The sequence below is a fragment of the Phalaenopsis equestris genome, unplaced genomic scaffold (genome assembly GCF_001263595.1).
Source record: "Phalaenopsis equestris unplaced genomic scaffold, ASM126359v1 Scaffold000002, whole genome shotgun sequence".
Taxonomy (NCBI): Eukaryota; Viridiplantae; Streptophyta; class Magnoliopsida; order Asparagales; family Orchidaceae; genus Phalaenopsis; species Phalaenopsis equestris.
This window is the reverse complement of record NW_018164444.1, coordinates 49,863,536-49,883,995: the sequence shown is the minus strand read 5'-3', so window position 1 is coordinate 49,883,995 and position 20,460 is coordinate 49,863,536. Positions and strand designations below refer to the sequence as shown.

The following is a 20,460-nucleotide window of genomic DNA, read 5'->3' as shown; positions in this document are numbered from 1 at the left end:
ATCTTAACCTAAATGCATGAAACTCCTTTAAAAAAATTCACCAGAATTACTCTTTGAGGTGTTCAAACTAGCTGCAGCAATGAAAACAACTATTGCAAGTGTAGAATTCTGGAAAAAATTTTATTTCTCGATCATATTTTTGCATTACACTTTACTACATATAATAATAAAAGGAAACAAAATAAGAATCCCTCCAAAAAAGGGAAGAATAGAAAAATTAGAAATATAAAATAAAGGAGAAACAATTAGTGAAATATATTCTGAGAGAAAGAAATAAATATCTTGCTAATCAAGCAAGCGGATTGGCACTTTCCTACAGTAAGTGATTACATTAGGAGTGCAATTTTAACTATGAATGACAAGGCCATGCTCAAATTGATAAAAAAAGGTTGAGAGACTGGCTTGTACTAGAATCAAATCTAGTCATTTAATTTATCCGATTGAGTACGATTTATCATCCAAAGTTCAATGGATATGGTACAGATTGTAAGGGGGAGCTCAGCTTAGCTTCAAATCAAGTTCAGCCAATAGAGTTAAGGTTGCCTAGGTGTACTAAGCTAGGTTCACAGTAAGTTAAAATCATGGCAAACCAAGATCTAACTTAAGTAATCAAGTAGTAATTGATCATGGATGTTTACTAGGTCTAAGACAACAAAGATATGCACGGGTGGACTGCAAGCGATAATGCATTACTTTAAAATGTTTAGTATCAGACCAAGGGTCTGTTTGAGGCAGCTGCAGCTTATCCAGCTTCTGCTGATAAGCAGTTTATCCTGATAATCTGTTGATGAACAGCTTATCCGGATAAGTTGTATGGCTGTTTGGTTGGCGCTTATGGAAAACAGCTGATTCTGAAAAATTGATCATTCTGCCCCTATTCTGAATAAATTGTTTAGCTGTTTGATTAATGTGTTTTGTAAACAGCTTATTTGCAATTTTTTTTTAATTAAATGAATAATCTGTGCAGCAGAATTTACTATTTTCTCAACAAAATTAAATATCACAGTTCAGACAAGAAAATACCAAAAATTTGATTTATATTTATATAACTAAAACATATCCGATCACATCAAACGAATATGTTACACATACAAAAGTCAAATGCAAATGCACATACTACTACAAAGTATAATGAATTAAAAAAATGCTATACTGATTTGGGAAGTGTAATTAATAGTTTTTGAGTGTGGGAGCATAATTTACGGAAGACAATTGGTGGTATTCATATTAGTAATGCTAATGTGATTAATTTCAAAAATGTGAGAAGATCTAAATATTGTGTTGACTCAAAATCAGTTTCGATGAATCTTGGTTGTTGCAAAGGAAACTATGTCATTTTAGTATGAACACCCTTAAAAAATTAAATAATCAACTTTAGTAACAGAGATACCTAAACTAGAATTTATAAATGCCCAAAAATATTATGTTTGTTATCATGGAAATCATGTTAGATCATCCTTCCATTCTACAAAAAAATTCTTATAGACATCTAAATGTAGAAAAATTAGCATCATTTTTATGGGTGAAATTACTAAGATATAAATGTAAATCATATGCTATTTTTAAAATATTTGTTGTATGGGCAAAAAATTGGTTATAATATTACAACTATTCATTGTGATCAATGTGGAAAATTTAAAAATAAGAAGTTTGAAATATTTTGTAAAGAGACTAGCATATTTCAAAAAATTTCAACCCTCAGGACACCACAATAGCATAGGGTAGCTAAGAAAGAAATAGAACTCTTATAAAAGCTACTAGTTCAATGTCAAATGAATACAAGCTTTTTAAATACTTTTGGGTTGAAGCAACACTATTTGTTATGTGTTGAATAGAGTAAATGTGAGACTTAAGTTTAAAAAACTTTATAAGGGGAAGAAGAAACCAAATTAACTAGCAAAATAGTTAATTTCATATGACTCCAGACTCTCGCCTCATATTTCCTTGTGCAAAATTAAATTAAAATTTCATATGACTCCAGACTTGTTTAATGTCCTAAAATAGTTCCAGTCCGAAGGTCTCTCTTGCCTTAACCAAATTAACTAGCCTTACATTTTACCCTTGCTCATCAAGTCTGAAGGCAGTCATCGTTCATTCAAAAACTCATACGTTATTTGAATTTAATGGTTCCTTCGTCATTGCTCAGACTACAAAATAAAGTGGCCTGCATAATAACACTTATGCAGGGAGAAAAAAAACAAATAAGGGGAAGAAGAAACCAAAAAAAATTGAACAAAATTAGTGTAAGGATATTTAGTCCCAAAAAAAAATAATAATATCGATAAATGACTCACAGAATTATTGAAGGGAAGAATAAGACAGATTTTTACTTTGAAGAAAAATCGATACAAATCGTTCTTCGCTCCTCTGATATTTGTATCCACCTTACCAGGCCGGTCCTGAATCGTCTTCGCGGGTACCTGGGAAGGGAACGACGGGATCGTGGCTTACCAGGAAAGGGAACGACGGGATCGCGGCTACCTGGGAAGGGAACGATGGGATCGCGGCTTACCTGGGAAGGGAACGACGGGATCGTGAAGGGAACGACGGGAGCGCGGCTAACATAGACCACTGAAACTCCCATCTTCATCCTTGCGCTCCGCTCCTATCAGAAACACCTGTTCGCGCGTACTTTCAATGCCAAGGGCAGCGAAGTAAAGAATCCCGAGCGAACGCGGGACAAGGGGTCGACCCCGCGTCCCGTGTTTATTAAGAAATTTAATACGCTGTTTTAAAAAAGCTGAGGGAATGCGCGAACCAAACACAAAGGCGGCATTTTAAAAAACGCTGCCGCACTTTTAAGCTGCCCCAAACGGAGCCTAACATGGATCAAATAATTTATGTCTAGTATCTGAATAAATCTCTTATCTTTCTTGCAGGAACAAGCGAATGAAATTGACTTTGATTATGTTGCGTATGCAACAAAGAGATTTCAGCAGTACCTCTTGAGAAAGCCCATCCTTTAGTTTTATGTAGTTCAAATATTTTAGTAATTTTGCCCCTTTAATATATTTTTTGCTAAAAGATAATGCTCGTTCAGCCCCTCATTACAATTAAAGAGAAAAAAAAGGATAGCCGATCAAAATTTACTTAAAATTATTTTGAGAAAATATTTCAAAATAAACTCAAAAAATTTACTGTCCATCTTCATTAAATTTTGATCAAATATCCTAAATCTAATAAATATATATTTTGACCATGTGTAATTTGTTCCAAGTGCAACCTGCCATTGTCTTCTTCCATCTTAAGGGGTTTTTTGTGTTGCATCTTGCATCCAATTTGCTACAAACACATTAGTTAAAAACAAGGCAAACCAAGATTTAACTTAAGTAATCAAGTAGTAATTGATCATGGATGTTTACTAGGACCAAGACAACAAAGATATGCACTGGTGGACTGCAAGCAAGAATGCATTATTTTAAAATGTCTAGTAACAGACAAACATGGCTCAAATAATTTATAAGATGGATGTGCCCCAAGCAGGTTGGCGCGGGTTGAGGCAGGTTGGGACGAGTTGAGGGTGACAGATCATCTCTTTAGGGTATCCAGAGGTCAAAAAACCTATGAAGCTTATGTTTTAAGCTATGGAATCAAACAAAGGGTTTATGACCAAAATGACTAGATGGCAATCTAAACTCTTCAAAAAGTTGAGTTAATTAGGTTATGACCAATGGGACAACCTGAAAAAAATATTCCTTGTGAACAAACTAGCATTAACTTAAAAGAAAATAAAAGAAGCCAAGAGCTAAATTCTAAGGAGGCCCAGTGGAGTCAAAATAGAGGACAAGGCTCTACCAATGCTCTATGTCGATGCTGTCTGTCGACACAATTTATTATACCTCTATTCAAGGAGCACACTTGAGTCTTCTCCAACATGAACCTTGTTACGAAATGATTAACTCTGTACATGTAATCAATGCTATTATCTCTTTCACGAATAGACCATGCTACACTTCGGAAATGATTAACTCTATTATACCTCTATTCAAGGATCACACTTGAGTCTTCTTTAACAAGAACCTTGTTACGAAATGATTAGCTCTGTACATCTAATGCTATTATCTCTTTCACGAATAGACCATGCTACACTTAGGACACAAGCAATACTTAGGTAACAAAATATCCAACTACTTCATCCCTGTTCATATCGATACCTTCTATGCCACCTTGAGTTTGTGGGTTAGCATTACAATATTTAAATTATCACATGATTTAGATTATTTACTTCAAAAATCTCTATTTATTTTTATCGAATTTTCTCAATATTGAGGATCATTTCATTTATTGTATTTGACTTGATTGTTTCTCATTTCCCGACTATAAGTAGGTACATACATGCTTATACTAGTAAATATAATTTAGTAAATATGTAGCCCTTTTCCAACTCTTCAGCTAACAATGGAAATTTTGTGACCAAGAGAAATAACAAGCAAATATTTCTGGACAAATGTAGTGCTTAAGCAAAAACAAGGGCAAGGGAGCATGTCTTTTCTATTACCTAGCCTATCATTTTAAATTATGATAATCAAACCACTTTACATGTTATTAGAAATTCAACCTTCCAAGAAAAGAATAACCATATCAAAGTTACTTATTACATTCTTGGGGGTATGGCTACATCAAAAAAGATAAAACCCTTAATATTGTCAATGAAGAATAAATTCTTGACATATTTGCCAAAGCAATAGCCCGTAGGACCTCTCCATTTTTCAAACATATGTAACAAGTTGGATTTCGGTGATAGTACATATGCTAAAGTATATGAGGAGTGAAAGTCTAGGAAAAAATGAAGTTATAAAAGTAAACTATATTTAACGAGTAGTGCAAATTTATTTGGCTGTTCCTTTAAATATTGTATGCATACTTTTATTTAAAATAGAAGAAAGTTCTATTAACATCCACTAAATCACGCCGCTCCTCAATCTACACTTCTACTCCTTTTTTAGTAGACAGCTGCATCTCTAATTTTGTGCTATTTGATCTATGGAATCAGCATCTATCTAATATGTAGAATGACAAGTATCTTTATGTAATCCAGTACGAAAGGTAAGACTGGGGATATTATTTTTTAAGGAAATACGCTAACCAAATAAGTTTGCACCACAAAATCCGCATAATTAGTCATACAAATCCAAATAGGAAAATAAGCAACATTAAATGTCAATTTTGAAGGTAAGAAGTTCTGCTTTGCTTGATGGACACGTTAGGAAAAGGAACCAATAAATTGTAGCATTCCGTTTCACGTCATTGTCTATATTCAGCAAGTCCCATTACCACAGGAGTTTAAAAGCTTAGAGGTACCTCTAACTATCTCCTTGGAGAATGATTCAAAAATCTGGAAAGAAACATCATCCACAATGTTCTTGCAATGATCTGACATCCTTTCAGATAAATTGCCAAGCAAAAGTGAAAAAAATACCGCAACCTTATCCCTAAAAACACAAGACAAAACTATTTAGATCGTACTGAGGAGCTTTATCAGCATAAAATATAATTCAGCGCAAAGTATTATTGACAACCAGGAAAAGTATTGTTCAATCAAAATGCCCAGAAGCATCAGTGTGAAAGTATCACATACTCTGACTGAAGATCTTCTAAATGCAATCTATCAAGGACTTCTACAATTAGTAAGTTTGTCTTGGAAACCATTAGTGGAGTAACGGAATTGAAAGCACATATAATTCTTGAGACGCTTTCCACATTCCTGGCACTTGAAAAAGATGTGAATGAACAAATAATTCTTCCAGGACCAGTTTCATCAACAACTTTAGAAAGACATTTTGCATTTGAACCAGAAGATGAAAATGTCAGGCTGGGGACTTCTGACATCGAAACAGAATCCAATGGCTGTTGGATATCATGTCCAGTGCCATTTTCTGCACTCATAAAGTCATTCCCTGCAGTTTTATAAAAAGATTAGCATAACAAATTAAAATTACTAATAAAAAAAAAACTGCAACATAACATCTTACCTTTATTTAGTTTTTCTGCATCAGAGGAAAGTATTAAGTTTAATCCTTGAGTAAAAACAGGGTCATCTACTGTTGTAACTTCCGATTGATTTTGAAAAAAATCAGAATTCATAGATTGGTAATCTTTTTCTTTATTTAATTTGATCCCACGTGAAGAGACGTGGCTTGGTAAATTAGGGTTATCCATTGCACAACGTCTAGGGTGGACAACCTCATGAAATGGTTGGGAAGGAGATGACTCTGAAAACCGACCAACTTCATCAGGTGATGGTTGTAATTTCTTGTAGTCCCTTGACATCGAAACAGGAACCACTTCAAGCTCAATCTTGTTATGTTCTGCTGGGTGCTGCTTTACACAGTCATCTTGTTGATCTGACTTTGCGTCCATTAAACATGGAAACCTTCCAAGTTCAGCTTTAGGTTTTGTGGCGTAAGAATCAGACTCAAAAACAAGCGACCGACTATTAACAGCTAGACAAGTATCCTGTGTGATATCATGGAAAACATCAAGTTGAGTAATGTTGTTGTTTGACAATTCTTTACTAGTAAGAATTATCGATTTTGAATTGTCAGAACAAATCTCCAAATCCACGATATCGGTCACAGCATTAGAACCATCTTCTCCATCAAGTTGGAAGTTGGACATCTCGATGTCTGGTAAAGTGGGGGAAATAGGCATCTCCAATGCATTTATGTACCTAAGCTCATCAGAATAGTTGTCCAGCTCAAGCAGCTTCAAGCATCCACCACTTATCTTATTCTCAAAGCTCTGTAAAAAAGCATATTTGTTGCCAACAGACATCACTTCTTGGTCAATGTCCATTTCAGAAGAATTTGGTCCAACTTCCTCAATGCAGCAAGATTCCCTGTTATATATGCACATTGATTTACCAGCTTTCATCATATCGTCATGTTTGACAGATGATTTTCCAGTATGATGAGACATTGAGGCTATATTCTTGATTTGATCAAAATTATTTTTACAAAGTTTACTTTGGCCTTCCTTCTGGGAAAATTTTCTGTAATATGTATCCTTGAAGATTGCAGGAATCTGGGAGCAATTTGCCAATGAAAACTGCTCTACATTTCCCATTCGATCATTTACAATAGTGACGTCATCTCCATTTACGGAATGCAATTTATCTTCAGAAGGTAAAGATTTGGTGTAAATTTCAATCTTTCTCTTCTTTGGACTATTTTCACTCACTTGAGCAAAAGCACTACATGTAGATAAATAAGAGCATGGTTTCCCCGCTCCATTCAGACCACAGCTTCCATCCATATCTTTTGCATCAATCTGACAGCTTTTAAACATTCCAATTTGGGCAGCTTCACTAGGAAATTTCTCAATGGCTAGACTATGCTTTGCATTCTCTGCTAGTTTGGTTGTAGAGATCTCAAAAGACTCTCTTCCCTGTGAGCCCAGTAACTTTCTATCAGAAAAATGTATGCTAGTAGAACATACTGCAGAACTTTGTGACTTTTTTCTGAGAGAACCTCCAACTGGAGACTCCAACCCAGAATTTATACCTGTTTTTGGCCTGCTACAGCATCCTCTGGATACGGGAAACCCAATGCAATCGCCTGTAGGCTCAACACAGGTGAATGGATCCCCATACTGAATTTCTGATGGTTTATATTCAGTCTGTGAACGAAAACCAACTTTTGTAAGTCATTCAGTTTAAAGCATGTCAAATCTGGATAATACATAGTCTCAATAACAAGCTAGTTAGCACTTGAACCGAATACTTAGGCAAACTAGAATACTCAACATTTCAAGAAAGCATAGAAACAAGCATTGCAATATAACATTGGGATATAGGTAATGCATATAAACTGAACGCCACAATACTGAAGGGAGCGCAAAATTTTCATAAATATAGACGCACACAGCCCCAGATAAGCACTGGAATAAAATAAGAGGTTGGTTGAAATTTAAAAAAAAATATTCATTAACTTTCAGGGGGAAAAAAGATTTAAATTTCTTAAATTGAATAGTCATTCTAAACAAAAAAATTGAGCAAATTTTAGATTCTCCAAAACCCACCCCTTCCATCAATACATAAACATGGTTGCCATGGTTGTTTAAAGGTGTTTTGGCTTGCTTATGCAAGAAAAGCTTTAGAATTGGCTGCTGTGGGCATGCATTGATTTATATAGTTTGCAGCCAGCAGGAGTTTTGAATTAAGATTATTCGTTGAAGGTAAATGGCCAATGAAAGAATGGTTGAAGAGGGAAAAAACAGAGTTTTAGAGAAGTGAGGGGAGAAAACAAGGAAGAAAAAGGGAAAGTGAGAAGAAAAGATTTTTTTTTAAAATAATAGAATATCATTTCAATGAAATGGAACCACTATTGACACAGAAAAATATTTATGAGAAGGTAACGCTATGAAAAAAATTTTTAAAAAAATAACATATTTCTGGTATTAAAATCTCACTTGAGTTGTTGCTTTCTTAATTGTCTAAAAAGATTTGAGGCAAAATATTTTCTTCCGCCCATTTTATTTGCATGGTAGGAAGACTTCATCTTCTATCCTTTCTAGTGGATATAGGTATAGTTTAGCCAAAATATGGAAACGTTCTGCTTTACTTGGGGTGCTTGATCCTTTAGGTTTAGTTTGTGCATGAGTCTTATTCGCTCGAAGTTAGCACTAGCACATAAGTTGAATATTTTTCCCGACAGTAACTTACTCCTCAAAGTTGCAAAATCACTTAGATGTCTCCAATTTAGTTTTGCTCGGGACTAGTTTCCAAACTATGAATTATCAAGTCCTTAGGGTCCATAATAACTCCACCACCACCACCATCAACATTAGCATTACAAAACAATAAGGGGTTTAGCCAAAAAAAAATTATATGGGGTAAACTATATGAATCCTAATTTTTTCTTCATCCTTTTTAAGCATATCCTTCTTCCATTTTTTTGAACAACCATTATCCCTCATAATTCTTCATCACTAATTTATTTATTAATCTAATGAATACCCTAAATAGATTATACTTAAATGACTCTTTAATGTAATCATTCTTTAACTTATTATTCATAGTTTTTCCATACATCCCTTTTACATTCTCATTTCTACCATGATCTGCTTAACAATCTGGGATTTCATTCCCGCCCAAATATAGTTACTTACAACGAAATAAATACAAGTGCAATTTTATAAAATTTACATTTACATCTTCATCAAATTGCAAGGAACTTCTCCATTAAATCTATCTCACCTAAATTTCAAGTCATATCATCAAACTTCTATATAATATATATGAGATATTAAAAACTAATCACTCAAGTATCATTTTAACTTCTAATAATATTGATTAATAATAGTTAATTTCAACTTCTAATTTCATAATAAAGTACAAGTTATCCAGAACATTAAAACTTTACTGTCTACTATGATGAGTTCATCAAATTTACAACTTTATATCGATATCCATATAAAAAAAATTTTAGTTTTATTTAAATTTCATAATTCAAAAATATGTAGAAAATATATTTATCTATGTATGCGTGAAAACTGAAATGATAGTTTAAATGTTAAATAGGCCCTTTTGTTTGCAGCTGTATTTACATTATTGTAAAAAAAAAGATTACTTACATTAGACTATAAATACTTAAACCTACTACCCAATCACCATTACTTACATTAATTAATAAATTAGCATTTAAGTTTATATATTAACTTTCAAAATTTATAAATAAAAAATTTAGTAATCTTATAAAAATTATTAAACTTTTACACAGGCGTGCGTGCGCGCACACACAAATTAAAAATTAGCACATGTTTATGCATAATTTAATCTCCTAAACAACTTAAAACTTTTTTTTGGCCGACCCCACGTAGTGGGATTAAGTCTTTGTTGTTGTTGTTGTTGTTGTTGAAACTAATTAAATTTTAACATTTTATATAACTAATAATAAAGTAATAAAAATTGATATACTTCAATCTTAAAAGTATTAAGAAGCATATAAACAATTTTAAATATTTAAAACTTATTTTTTATATAATTCATATTTAATTAAAAATTATAAATGAAACTTTAAGCAAAACAAATGATTGAAACAATAAAAAAACAACAAAATTTTCAAAATTTAGAAGCCTCAAATCTTCATCTAATATTTTGACTAAAATGTAATATTGTAATATATAAATTTATGAAGAAAATCGAAATGATGGCAATATCATAATTAGGTATGAGAAAACATCATCTATTTTAAAAGCTAAACAATCTGCCTCCTCGTAAAGAAAAATACCATCACTCAAAATTATTCGTGCAATATGCTCAAGAGAAAGATTAAATCAGAGATTAAGCACATATTTTTTATTAAATTAAGATCATTTAAAGTAATATTTATAGATAAATTTATTACCAGATTATTTTATTGGCATCTAGAAATCTAATATCAGATGAAACTGGTTATTCTCAATTATTATTTTCCAACACATCGTTTACATAAATGATCTTAAAAAAAAAAATAAAACAAATATCATTATACTAATCACATTCAAATTAAAAATAAATTACCTTTTAAAAAAATATTGACCATGTGCACTCCATGAATTATTGATATATATTATTACAATTGAAAAGCTATCGGTCATTACAAAACTACCAATACAACTGTGCTCCACATCTGTTAGACACATCTTTCTCCAGTAACTAAATAAACTCTTATGCTACTAGCTTATATACTTTCTCAATATTTAAAAATAGGGCATTTACATTTATACCACACAATTCTAATGTATTTACAAATCTAACACCTAATCTTTCAAATTTGCATGCATACCACTTAAATCTTTAATATGACATCAAAAATACCAACATAACGTTTTAAAACGGAAAAGCACCTTTTCATGCATAGTTTTATAACACCAAAGTGTAATAAATGTAAAGATTAAATTTTAAGTGTCAGATATGTAAATAAATAAAAATTGTGGTATGTATGTAAATGTTCCTTAAAAAATACATATGAAGATCCTTCCTCTACTCCATATGCTTTTAATGGGCTTAATACAAAAATCACTTTCCTAGTGGATCTTCCTAGCTCAAAATCAATTTGATTCTCTACAATTGATGTAATTTTAAGAAATCAACTCCGCTGTTATCCTTCTGTTCCACCATCAATTTTCAAAAAACCGCAACACTAGCAAAAGATTCAAAATAAATTCTCCCATGTAATTGGTGGTACCCACAACCCCAACCCTCAATCTCTCCCCTCTATACCCTCTAAATAATTCTTACGTGAGTGACAATGACTTGTTTAGCCACACGGATATGCACAATTACTCACCCCTTAATAAAAAAATTAAAAAAAAATCTAAAATTACAATGAACCATGATTTATAAATAAATGAATAAAAAAACCTTCCTTTTGTTGCCTTGAATTATTTCAATCATATCAGGAGATAAAAAAGACTTTTTAAATACCAACTTAGCTAATCCATGCACTACATCACATGCTTGAATAACATAAATTTGAGCCCAAAACTCAATTAGATGGTGCTCTAATATTAGGACTATTACTAATTGAAGATTTTAATTAAGCCTCCTCAAAGTCAAGATGATGAAAGAAGACATTTCCTTATAATGGAACAATAAATGGGAATATTGCCTTACTAGGTTTGAGAAGATGTGTTCAAGAAGTTGAATATTTCCTCATTAAGCAATTGAGAATATTAAATGCCCATTAGCTATGTAATCAAGTGAACTAAAATATGGCAATCCCTGGTAGCTTGCAATAGCTAAGCAAACAAGCATTGCATTCAATGACCCAAATAACCTAAAAATCCTTAAGCTATGTATATTAAGCACTTAAAATAAGGACTGTCCTTGCTGCATTTTTCAAAAAATAAACCTCTCAATTCAGCTTAAAAAATAACATGGCAAACGATTTATTTTAATGCGAGGAGAAATTGTTATCATGCTACAGGTCACTTAATTGTAAACTCACCAGGCTCGAGCATCTCAAGCTGGCATACGATGGTTGTTTGCCTGCAAAAGCGTTCAGATAGCAAGGGTTTTAAAATAAAAGCATCTAGGAAAAAACATATTTTTTCATGATTGAAAAGCCAGCTTCCTTCTGCGTGTTTCAAGACTTGACTTCTCAATAGTAATCTTAACCAAGTTCATAATTGGCATCGTCTTCAAGAAGCAACATTTCGCTATTCCTTCCAACATTATGATGTACTAATGATTCAAACTAATGGCATCAATTTTGTCATTTCCTTATATTGATCAAATGAAATTTTATCCATGCAATCAATCATGGCTGAAGAGTAAACGTTCTCAAAACTAAAAGTTCATGCTTTAACACCTACTAGCCTTTCTTCAAAGTCATTGCCATGTTCCATGCATTATATTGAATATTTGTACGCCTTCAACAAAATAGATGATTCATACGGGAGTTAAAAAATTGTGCAGCAACGTGATTTCAAATCTCCAACTGCCTGAATTCTTACATGTAAAAGTTATCTCTCTCGAGAAATGAGAAGCACTAATGTAGTGAAAAATCCAAAATACGTACTGAAACAAATACCAAGGAGAGAGAAGTTAGAAAATAGAAATAGTGAGGGAAAGTACAATGGAGCTTAAATCATGCAGGGCTTTCACACTGAACAGGTCGGTTAAGCAGGGTCCGGTCCAACCCTGGCACCAGGAAGGTTAGACTGCCAACCCACCCAGAACTGTCGCCAACCCTTCTAATCTCCCAGGCAGTCACTGTTACATATGTTGTTGTTTTAGCCATCCACAGTCCCTGCTATTATTGCAATCAACGCCAACCTCATTCCCTCAACCCCCTCTAGGCTGCAACCCCTTCTACCTTCCCATCTATTGCCTTCATTCCTTCCTCGCAATCCAACCTGCTTCCATAGACCCATCTCCATCCCACCTAATCCTGTCCCACCCTCTACTGAGCTTTCCGCTGATGTCCCAACCCCAACCTGTTCTATCTATCTGCCGGTCAGCCACCGGTCAGCCACCGCCCATCCCCTTCGTCGCCGCCCTAAGGTGTTTTTTTATATGTTATCATTTATTTCCTATTTTCAAGAGTCACCGTTATAACCATTTGAATTTAAGCAACAGAGTCGTGTCTATTGTGGTTTAGTATAAGAGCTAGGCTCACCGTAGCGTTATCCTGCATCCGCTTACCCCCTCCACCAAAAAAAATTCTTTCCTACTATCAAACCATCGAAAAATTTCGACCTAACCCAAAGTTTCCCTTGCTGGTTTTGAAAATCAGGAACCTTAAATCATTCTTTTCACCCTCTTTCACCTCCTAAATCTGCAACCTTAAATCATTCTTTTCAAACCATCGATAATTTGACCTAACCTAATTTTCCTTTGCTGATTTTGAAAAACAGCAACCTTAAATCATTCTTTTCACCCTCTTTCACCATCCTGTTTTCAAGAGTCGTCGTAATCATTTGAATTTCAGCAATAAGATTTGCATGTCTATTGTGGTTTTGGTTATTTATTATATCAAGTGGTATCAAAGCAAGTCTAACCTTAATCCTATCCTAAGATTTCCTAGAATCCGCTTTACCCTCTTCTCTCAAAAATTTTCTTTTCTATTACCAAACCATCGATAAATTTTGACCTAAACTTTTTTTTTCATTTGCTAATTTTGAAAATCAACAACCTTAAATCATTCTTTTCGCCCTCTTTCACCTCCCAAATCTAAAATCTAGTCCGCCGCCATTGAGATATGTGTTCGAGCCTGCCATGAAGAGATATAGCGAAAGATCTGTTGAGTTCAGCGGAGGCTTGCAGACATGGAAGATGAAACCCAAGGGATATTATCTTGATCGTGATAGGGAAAGTTGAAGGGGTGACAGAGACGAGAATTTCAACCCCTTCTACAGGGAGGGTTTTAGTGATGAAAAAGACAGGCCATGACCTTTTGGAATTCAACATCAGAGAAGGCTGAGAGAGGCCACATATGGAGGACACGGGAACTTCAGAATAAAGGTGAATCTACTAGAGTTCGATGGAGGAATGGATCCAGATGACTTTATAGAATTTTTGCAAACAATAATTTTTACAATCAATTGAGAGGGCCTTTGGGAACAAAGCAGCACCAGAAAATAAAAGGGCAAAAATTGCAGCTATTAAAGTGGGAAAGAGCGCCTCCTTGTCGTGGGAAAAATTGCAGAGACAGAGAAAGAGATAAGGAAATGATAAGAGTACTAAGTAGAAGAAGAATGCAGAAAACGATGCAGAGAAAATACCTAACTCCTCACTACCAACAAGATATGTTTCTAAGATTCAACCACATATAGCAAAAAGACCTATCGGTGGAAGAGTTCACGGAGCAGCTTTGATTAGTTACAGATAAAGTGTGATTTGGTCGAGCTAGAGGAACACACCATAGCCCGTTATCTAGGAGGATTGAAGCATGCTATTAGCAGCGTGGTTCAACTACAGCCCTATTAGTCACTTGGAGATGTCCAAATCTTAGTTCTGAAGGTGGAAAGACAACAGGGACAGAGCATGCAACCACCACCAGCCTGGCAGCCACCCACAGTTGGAGACATCACTAGGAGAATGCCTCAGGGTGTTGAGAAAACTAGCTCAGAAAATGACAAAGAGTAGCACGTCTATTACAGTCCCCACCAGAAAATGCTTAAGATGCCAAAGATTTGGGCACATCACCTCTATCTATCCGACAAGTCAAGTTGTCTTTTAACAAGTAGGGCGCCGTGGAGGAGGTTAACGATCAGGAGACAGTTGAGGAACAGGGTGAGACGTATCATCTTCCACCATATGAAGACGAGATGCTTGTGATTCAAACAGTTTTATACACTGAGGATACGAGGGATTCGCAGTGGCGTTGTCATAATATATTCTACACTCGTTGCACTATAAATGGAAATGTATACAATCTCATCATCGATGGAAGGAGCAACAAAAATGTGGCATCTACGCAGATGATAGAAAAATTGGGTTGCATAACTCAGAGGCATTCTCAGTCGTATTTTTTGATGTGTTTGAAGAAGGTGAACAGGTTAACATTGACTAGGGTGTCTGTGGTGTTCTCGATTAGAAGACAACTGCAGAATTAGGTGTAGTGCGACGTGGTCCCCATGAATGCATGTCACCATTTGTTGGGGAGAAAGTGGCAATTTGATCGTATGATTCAACACAACAGATTCAAAAACATCTACTGCTTCACCAAGGAAAGAAAACGCGTCATCCTTCTTCCTTCAGCAGAGGCCGAGATCACATGTGCCCTTCCCAGCATAGCAACATCGGTGGGACCAATATTGATGATGATGAAGGATGATAGGACTAAGACACAAGTTCCATACACAGCACAGTCACGACAAAGAGCATAGCCACCACCGTTTGCGAAGGTTTAGGTTACCTTCACTTCATATCAGGTTGAACCGACCATGGATTACTTTGGGAAGATACAACAGTATTTGTGTGATACAAAGGCCCGAGTCGGATCAGTAGTGAGCTCTCAGAAGATTGGACCTCTATGAGTGTTTGCTCGAAAATGAGGAACAACCCCTAGGTGCCTTAGGGTAAAATGCAGACACCAGTGGAATTCAGGTATTTTTCGGACCACGATCGAGGAGCCTTAAACCCTCGAAGGTTACAACTGCGCTATCAGCAACAACGGGAAGACAGAAGCTTCAACGAATGAGGTTGAAGCTCCCCCAAACCCGAAAAACTGACAATAGCTTTCACGCTAAATCGGTTAGTTAGCAGGATGTCGGTCTAACAGGGAGGTTGGACAGCCAGGATAGCTATTAGGTGGGAACTAATCCCTTTTTCCCCCTCCTACCTATCTTATTATAAATATGTTGATTAGTATTTAAGTGTTTAATTTTTGTCGAGTTTCTGTTAGGACAGTCGCCAACATCCCATTTTTCACTTCTAGGTATGTATTTGACGGCAAGAAGGTGCTCCTTCTATAACACGTCAGTGGTGGTAATCTTCTCCAAAGGTTCGAGGGGTGCTCCAGCTATAACATGACCACGCGGAAATATTTATCTGTTTGTTTCTTCCTCATTGTCGCCCTTCCCAGCTAGTTGTCGGCCCACCTGCACCCTTCCCATGTCGTTTCTCTTAGTCGCCGATCTAGCGCACCTCCCCCTCCTCCCCCGGTTGTTGTCGTACTCCACTCCAACTCACCTAGAACTGCTGCCAACCCCCCTACTCTCCTAGTCATCAATTGTAACCCGTTCCCCCTACAATCTAATGTTGCCTAAATCGTCCCCACCCCCTTTTATTACCGCAATCCACACTAACCTCATTCCCTCAACCCCCAGCTGGCCGCAACCCCTTCTACCTTCCCATCTATTTCATTAATTCCTTCCTCACAATCCAATCTGCTGCCATAAACCCATCTCCAACCCTCCTAATCCTATTGTCACCCTCTACTTACCTTCTCGTTGTTGTCCCATCCCAGCCTACCCTATGTACCTACCAGCAAGCCACCACCCATCCCCTTCGCAATTGCCCTAGGGTGTCTTATTGTGTGTTATTGTTTATGTTCTGTTTTGAAGAGTCGTCGTTGTAACCATTTAAGTTTCAGCAATAAGATTTACATGGCTATTGTGATTTTGGTTAATTCCAGTATCATTTAAATTCTTAAAATCTAGTTATATGCATTGTTTAAGCATCAAAAGCAAAAAAGTATAAAAAAGAACTCCAAGTCAATGAAAGGTAAGTTTAATAAATAAGTAAACTTCAGAAAAAATTAATAATATTAGCCTTGAACAGAGATCAAATAGAGATGAGGAATAAACAAACCTTTTGAACATCATCAATACCTCCCACATTTTGAGAAACGAGACCATCAAGCATGTTAAGACGATAAAGAATCTGCATGAGATTCTGCTTTAAGAGGTGAACTTCCTGTGCTACAACTCTCTTTTCATACTTTTCTTGCTTGGCTACTCTTTTGGCATGCTTCACCCGCTTCCTTTCCAGTCTGAGATGCTCCTTTAAAAGCTTCAATTCAGCAAGTTTCAGAGTTTGACAGACATTATTTTCTCCTTCCCCTAAATTAGATACAACAGAAAACTCCTCCAACTTTTTCTGAATTCGTTCTCTGTTCTTCCTCTCTTCCTCTAACTTCTGGCACAAGTGACTTGCCTGCATTTTTACATCAGAAACCCTTTTCCTCTCTTCTTCAATCAGTTTCTTCCGTTTTTTAGCTTTTGTCCTTTCTAACTCAGCACGCTTCTTCTCTCCATTTGCCTTTAACTTCTCAACCTCAATCTGTTTTTTTGCATCATAACCTTTAGCTGTCTCGGCACTCAACCATTCTCTCAATTCATTAGCTTCAACTTTGAACTTTTCCAAGCATAGTCTAAAATCTTCTGATTTCTTCTTCTCAGCCTCCAAAAGACATTTCTGTTCTTCAGCAATTCTTTTCTCGTCTTTTAACAGCTTCCAAGCTTCTGCTGCTCTCTTCTTCTCAGACTCAGTTTTTCTACCCTCACAATCACTTTTCTTTCTTTCCAACTCAAGAAGCTCTTTAAGGTTTTTTACTTCTTCCTGAAATGAAGAAATACGGGCTTTAAGCATCCCAATTTCATCTTTATCAACACTCTTCAAGTTCTTAATATTCTCCAATGAAGATATTTTGGCCTTCAAATCTATAATTTGTTTTTCCAGATCCTTTTTGATATTAGCCTCTTTCATTATTTCATCTTTTTGCTGCCCCTGTTTCATCTGCTGATTCTCAACCCCTGAAGTACAAGAATTTCAAGCTCAAGTTAACAAAGTAAGCGCATCTCTTATAACCACCCAAGCATTTATTTGCTTCCAATGCTTCAGCATTTCTCACCAAAAAACAAGTAGGGTACAATTTTTTTCCTGATAGCGTAATCCTAATTCTATCAGAACATCCAAAGTCTTGGTTAGATAAGTTAGCATGACAGTGATATACAAGGAGATTTAACACATATTTAATTTAGAGGAATCATGCTTAATTATTTTCAATGTTTTGGAACTAAAGGATGCGAAGAGAAGATTATGTGAACAAGACTCACAGATAAAAGCAGAAGCAACTGCTTTAATAAAAATATATAAAATAAAACTAGGATCATTTTTAAATTTGTAAAACAAGTATAAAAATAACACGTGCAAAAAATTTCTTGAAAATAGATTCAAAATTTACACAGTTCAGGCATATCAGTACGAAAAGGGTAGATGATAAAAAACTTGTCTCTGCATGCGTCGAATTTGAACGATCGATGTTTGTTGTCCTTTACGAGTATTAGAAAGAATAGAAAGAAAAAAAATTATTGAAAAAATATTATAGAAGTAACAACCAAAAAGAGAGTAGTATTCCAAATTATTCATGCAAATTGCTTCAAACAACAATAAAATCACATTCATTGCTAATAAAGTCCCTTTCAAGGAGTACTGTAAAAATTAAATAAAGGTTGTCTTCCCCAACCCCAAAAACAGTACAAAATCACAAACCAAAACATTAAATAAATTTATTTTAGCGAGGTTATCTATCTAAAATCACGAACACTTTTATTTACAATGGGAAACAATCTACTTATTCTATAGTTTGTGGCAAACAAACCGACACATGCAAGAACATCATTCTATTATTTTGCTCCTTGATTTGATTACAAAAACTCCTCAACTGCACCACATGAAACAAATACAGCAATTGAAAAGTGCAAACTGAAACAAAAGTTATCCAAATACAAAGTTGAAAGAAGTGACACATCAAACATTTACTAGGAAAAACACTAACTTTTTATACTGAAACACCTATCATAAAACAAATATGATCGAAGTAATAACAAAGAAAGCATGTCACAATATGGCATCAAAATTTAGGTTGTCAAGCAAAAATAGAAATCCATTGGAGAGAATATAGGATGGATCACACGGGTGTATAAATAAATGGGGACAAGGGTACATTCTATACAAACTCAAGCACACCAAATTTTAATACAAAAATATGCTCCAAATCTCTCAAAACCAAACCAAGAGATAATAAAATGGAAAAAAATAATAAAAAATAAAATTAGCTAGTACCCAAAATTACTCACATAAAAGCTCCCCAAAAAGGTACATTGCCACATTTCTATTGAATTGTTGCAGAATTCCACAAATAAAAACGCTCTCTCTCTCTCTCTCTCTCTCTCTCTCTCTATATATATATATATATATATATCCAAATTTAAAATTTTGTAACAAATGCTTTAACTTTATTAGATAATTTGTTAAAATCTGTAAAGCGGCATATTTTAAATGTTTCATATATCAGAAAAAGATTATTGCATCAAAAACCTTCAAGAAATTTTTTTTGTTCTCTCTCTCTCCATATATATATTTATACATATATATATAAATTTAAAATTTTGTAACAAATGCTTTAATTTTATTAAATAATAAAGAGATAATTTGTTAAAATCCTTAAAACAGCATATTTTAAATGTTTCATATATCTTAAAAAATTATTGAATCAAAGCCCTTCAAGAAAACTTTTTTGCTCTAAACTAACTGATGTTTATACAGCTGAGGGCCCAACATAATGTGAATTATGCATGTAGCTTTGAAATGCTAGAGAACCTTTCCGAATATTAAGCAATCATCTTCATCATTAAAAACCCCAAAATTATTCTTTACTCTGAATATTAAACTATTTGGGGCTGGCAAATGCCCAATCACATGAATGGTTTCAACAGTTATCTTTACTCTGAATCATTTGATACCCAAAGCAAATTTACAGGAATAACAATGCAGTCTGTTGCCTGTATATGCATTTATAACTCAATGAAGCATCACAACAATAGTATCACTACATGCATCTAAAATAGCCCATGCCTCCATGCTGAGATTCCTCGATAAAATTCCAAAACTTTTTGACGACACTCTCTTACAGCAACAACAACAACAACAACAAAGCCTTAATCCCACTACATGGGGTCGGCTACATGAATCCTTTTTCTCCATTGCGTCCTATTTAGTGTCATATTTTCATTTAGTTCTAGTAAATTAAGATCATTTTTAATACAATAAGCCCAAGTCTTCCTAGGTCCACCTCTGCCTTTCTTAATACAAATCGAATTTAAAACATCTACTCTCCTAATCGGATCATTTAATGGTCGACGTTTAATATGACCAAACCATCTAAGATGACTTTCTCTAATTTTGTCTGTCACAGGAGCTACACCAACCCTATCACGAATATATTCATTCCGCATTTTGTCTCTAAGTGTAAAGCCACTCATCCACCTAATCATTCTCATCTCGGCAACACTTAACTTATTATTATGCTTCTCTTTTAAAGGCCAACATTCAGCGCCATAGAGCATTGCAGGTCTCACCACCATCTTATAAAATTTTCCTTTCAGTCTTAGCGGTACTTTTCTATCACACAAAAAACCCGAAGCATTCCTTCACTTCAACCAACCAACTTGAATTCTACTATTAACATCCCCATCTATATCACCATCGCTTTGGAAAACGGATCCAAGATATCTAAATCGTTCACA

General features: G+C 34.8%; 1 protein-coding gene across 3 annotated transcripts in view; it reads right to left on the bottom strand.

Annotated features, from left to right (window-relative positions):
• The window catches only part of LOC110022702, a 33,215-nt gene that overhangs the window by 10,386 nt on the left and 2,369 nt on the right, over nt 1-20,460 (bottom strand). For all 3 annotated transcript variants that reach the window (XM_020721778.1, XM_020721784.1, XM_020721790.1), the window contains exons 3-6: nt 16,742-17,685; nt 5,973-7,617; nt 5,579-5,897; nt 5,302-5,432 (exon numbers count right to left, since the gene is read on the bottom strand). In XM_020721778.1, the coding sequence (XP_020577437.1) occupies nt 5,302-5,432; nt 5,579-5,897; nt 5,973-7,617; nt 16,742-17,685 (3,039 nt within the window). The remainder of the gene's footprint in view (nt 1-5,301; nt 5,433-5,578; nt 5,898-5,972; nt 7,618-16,741; nt 17,686-20,460) is intronic.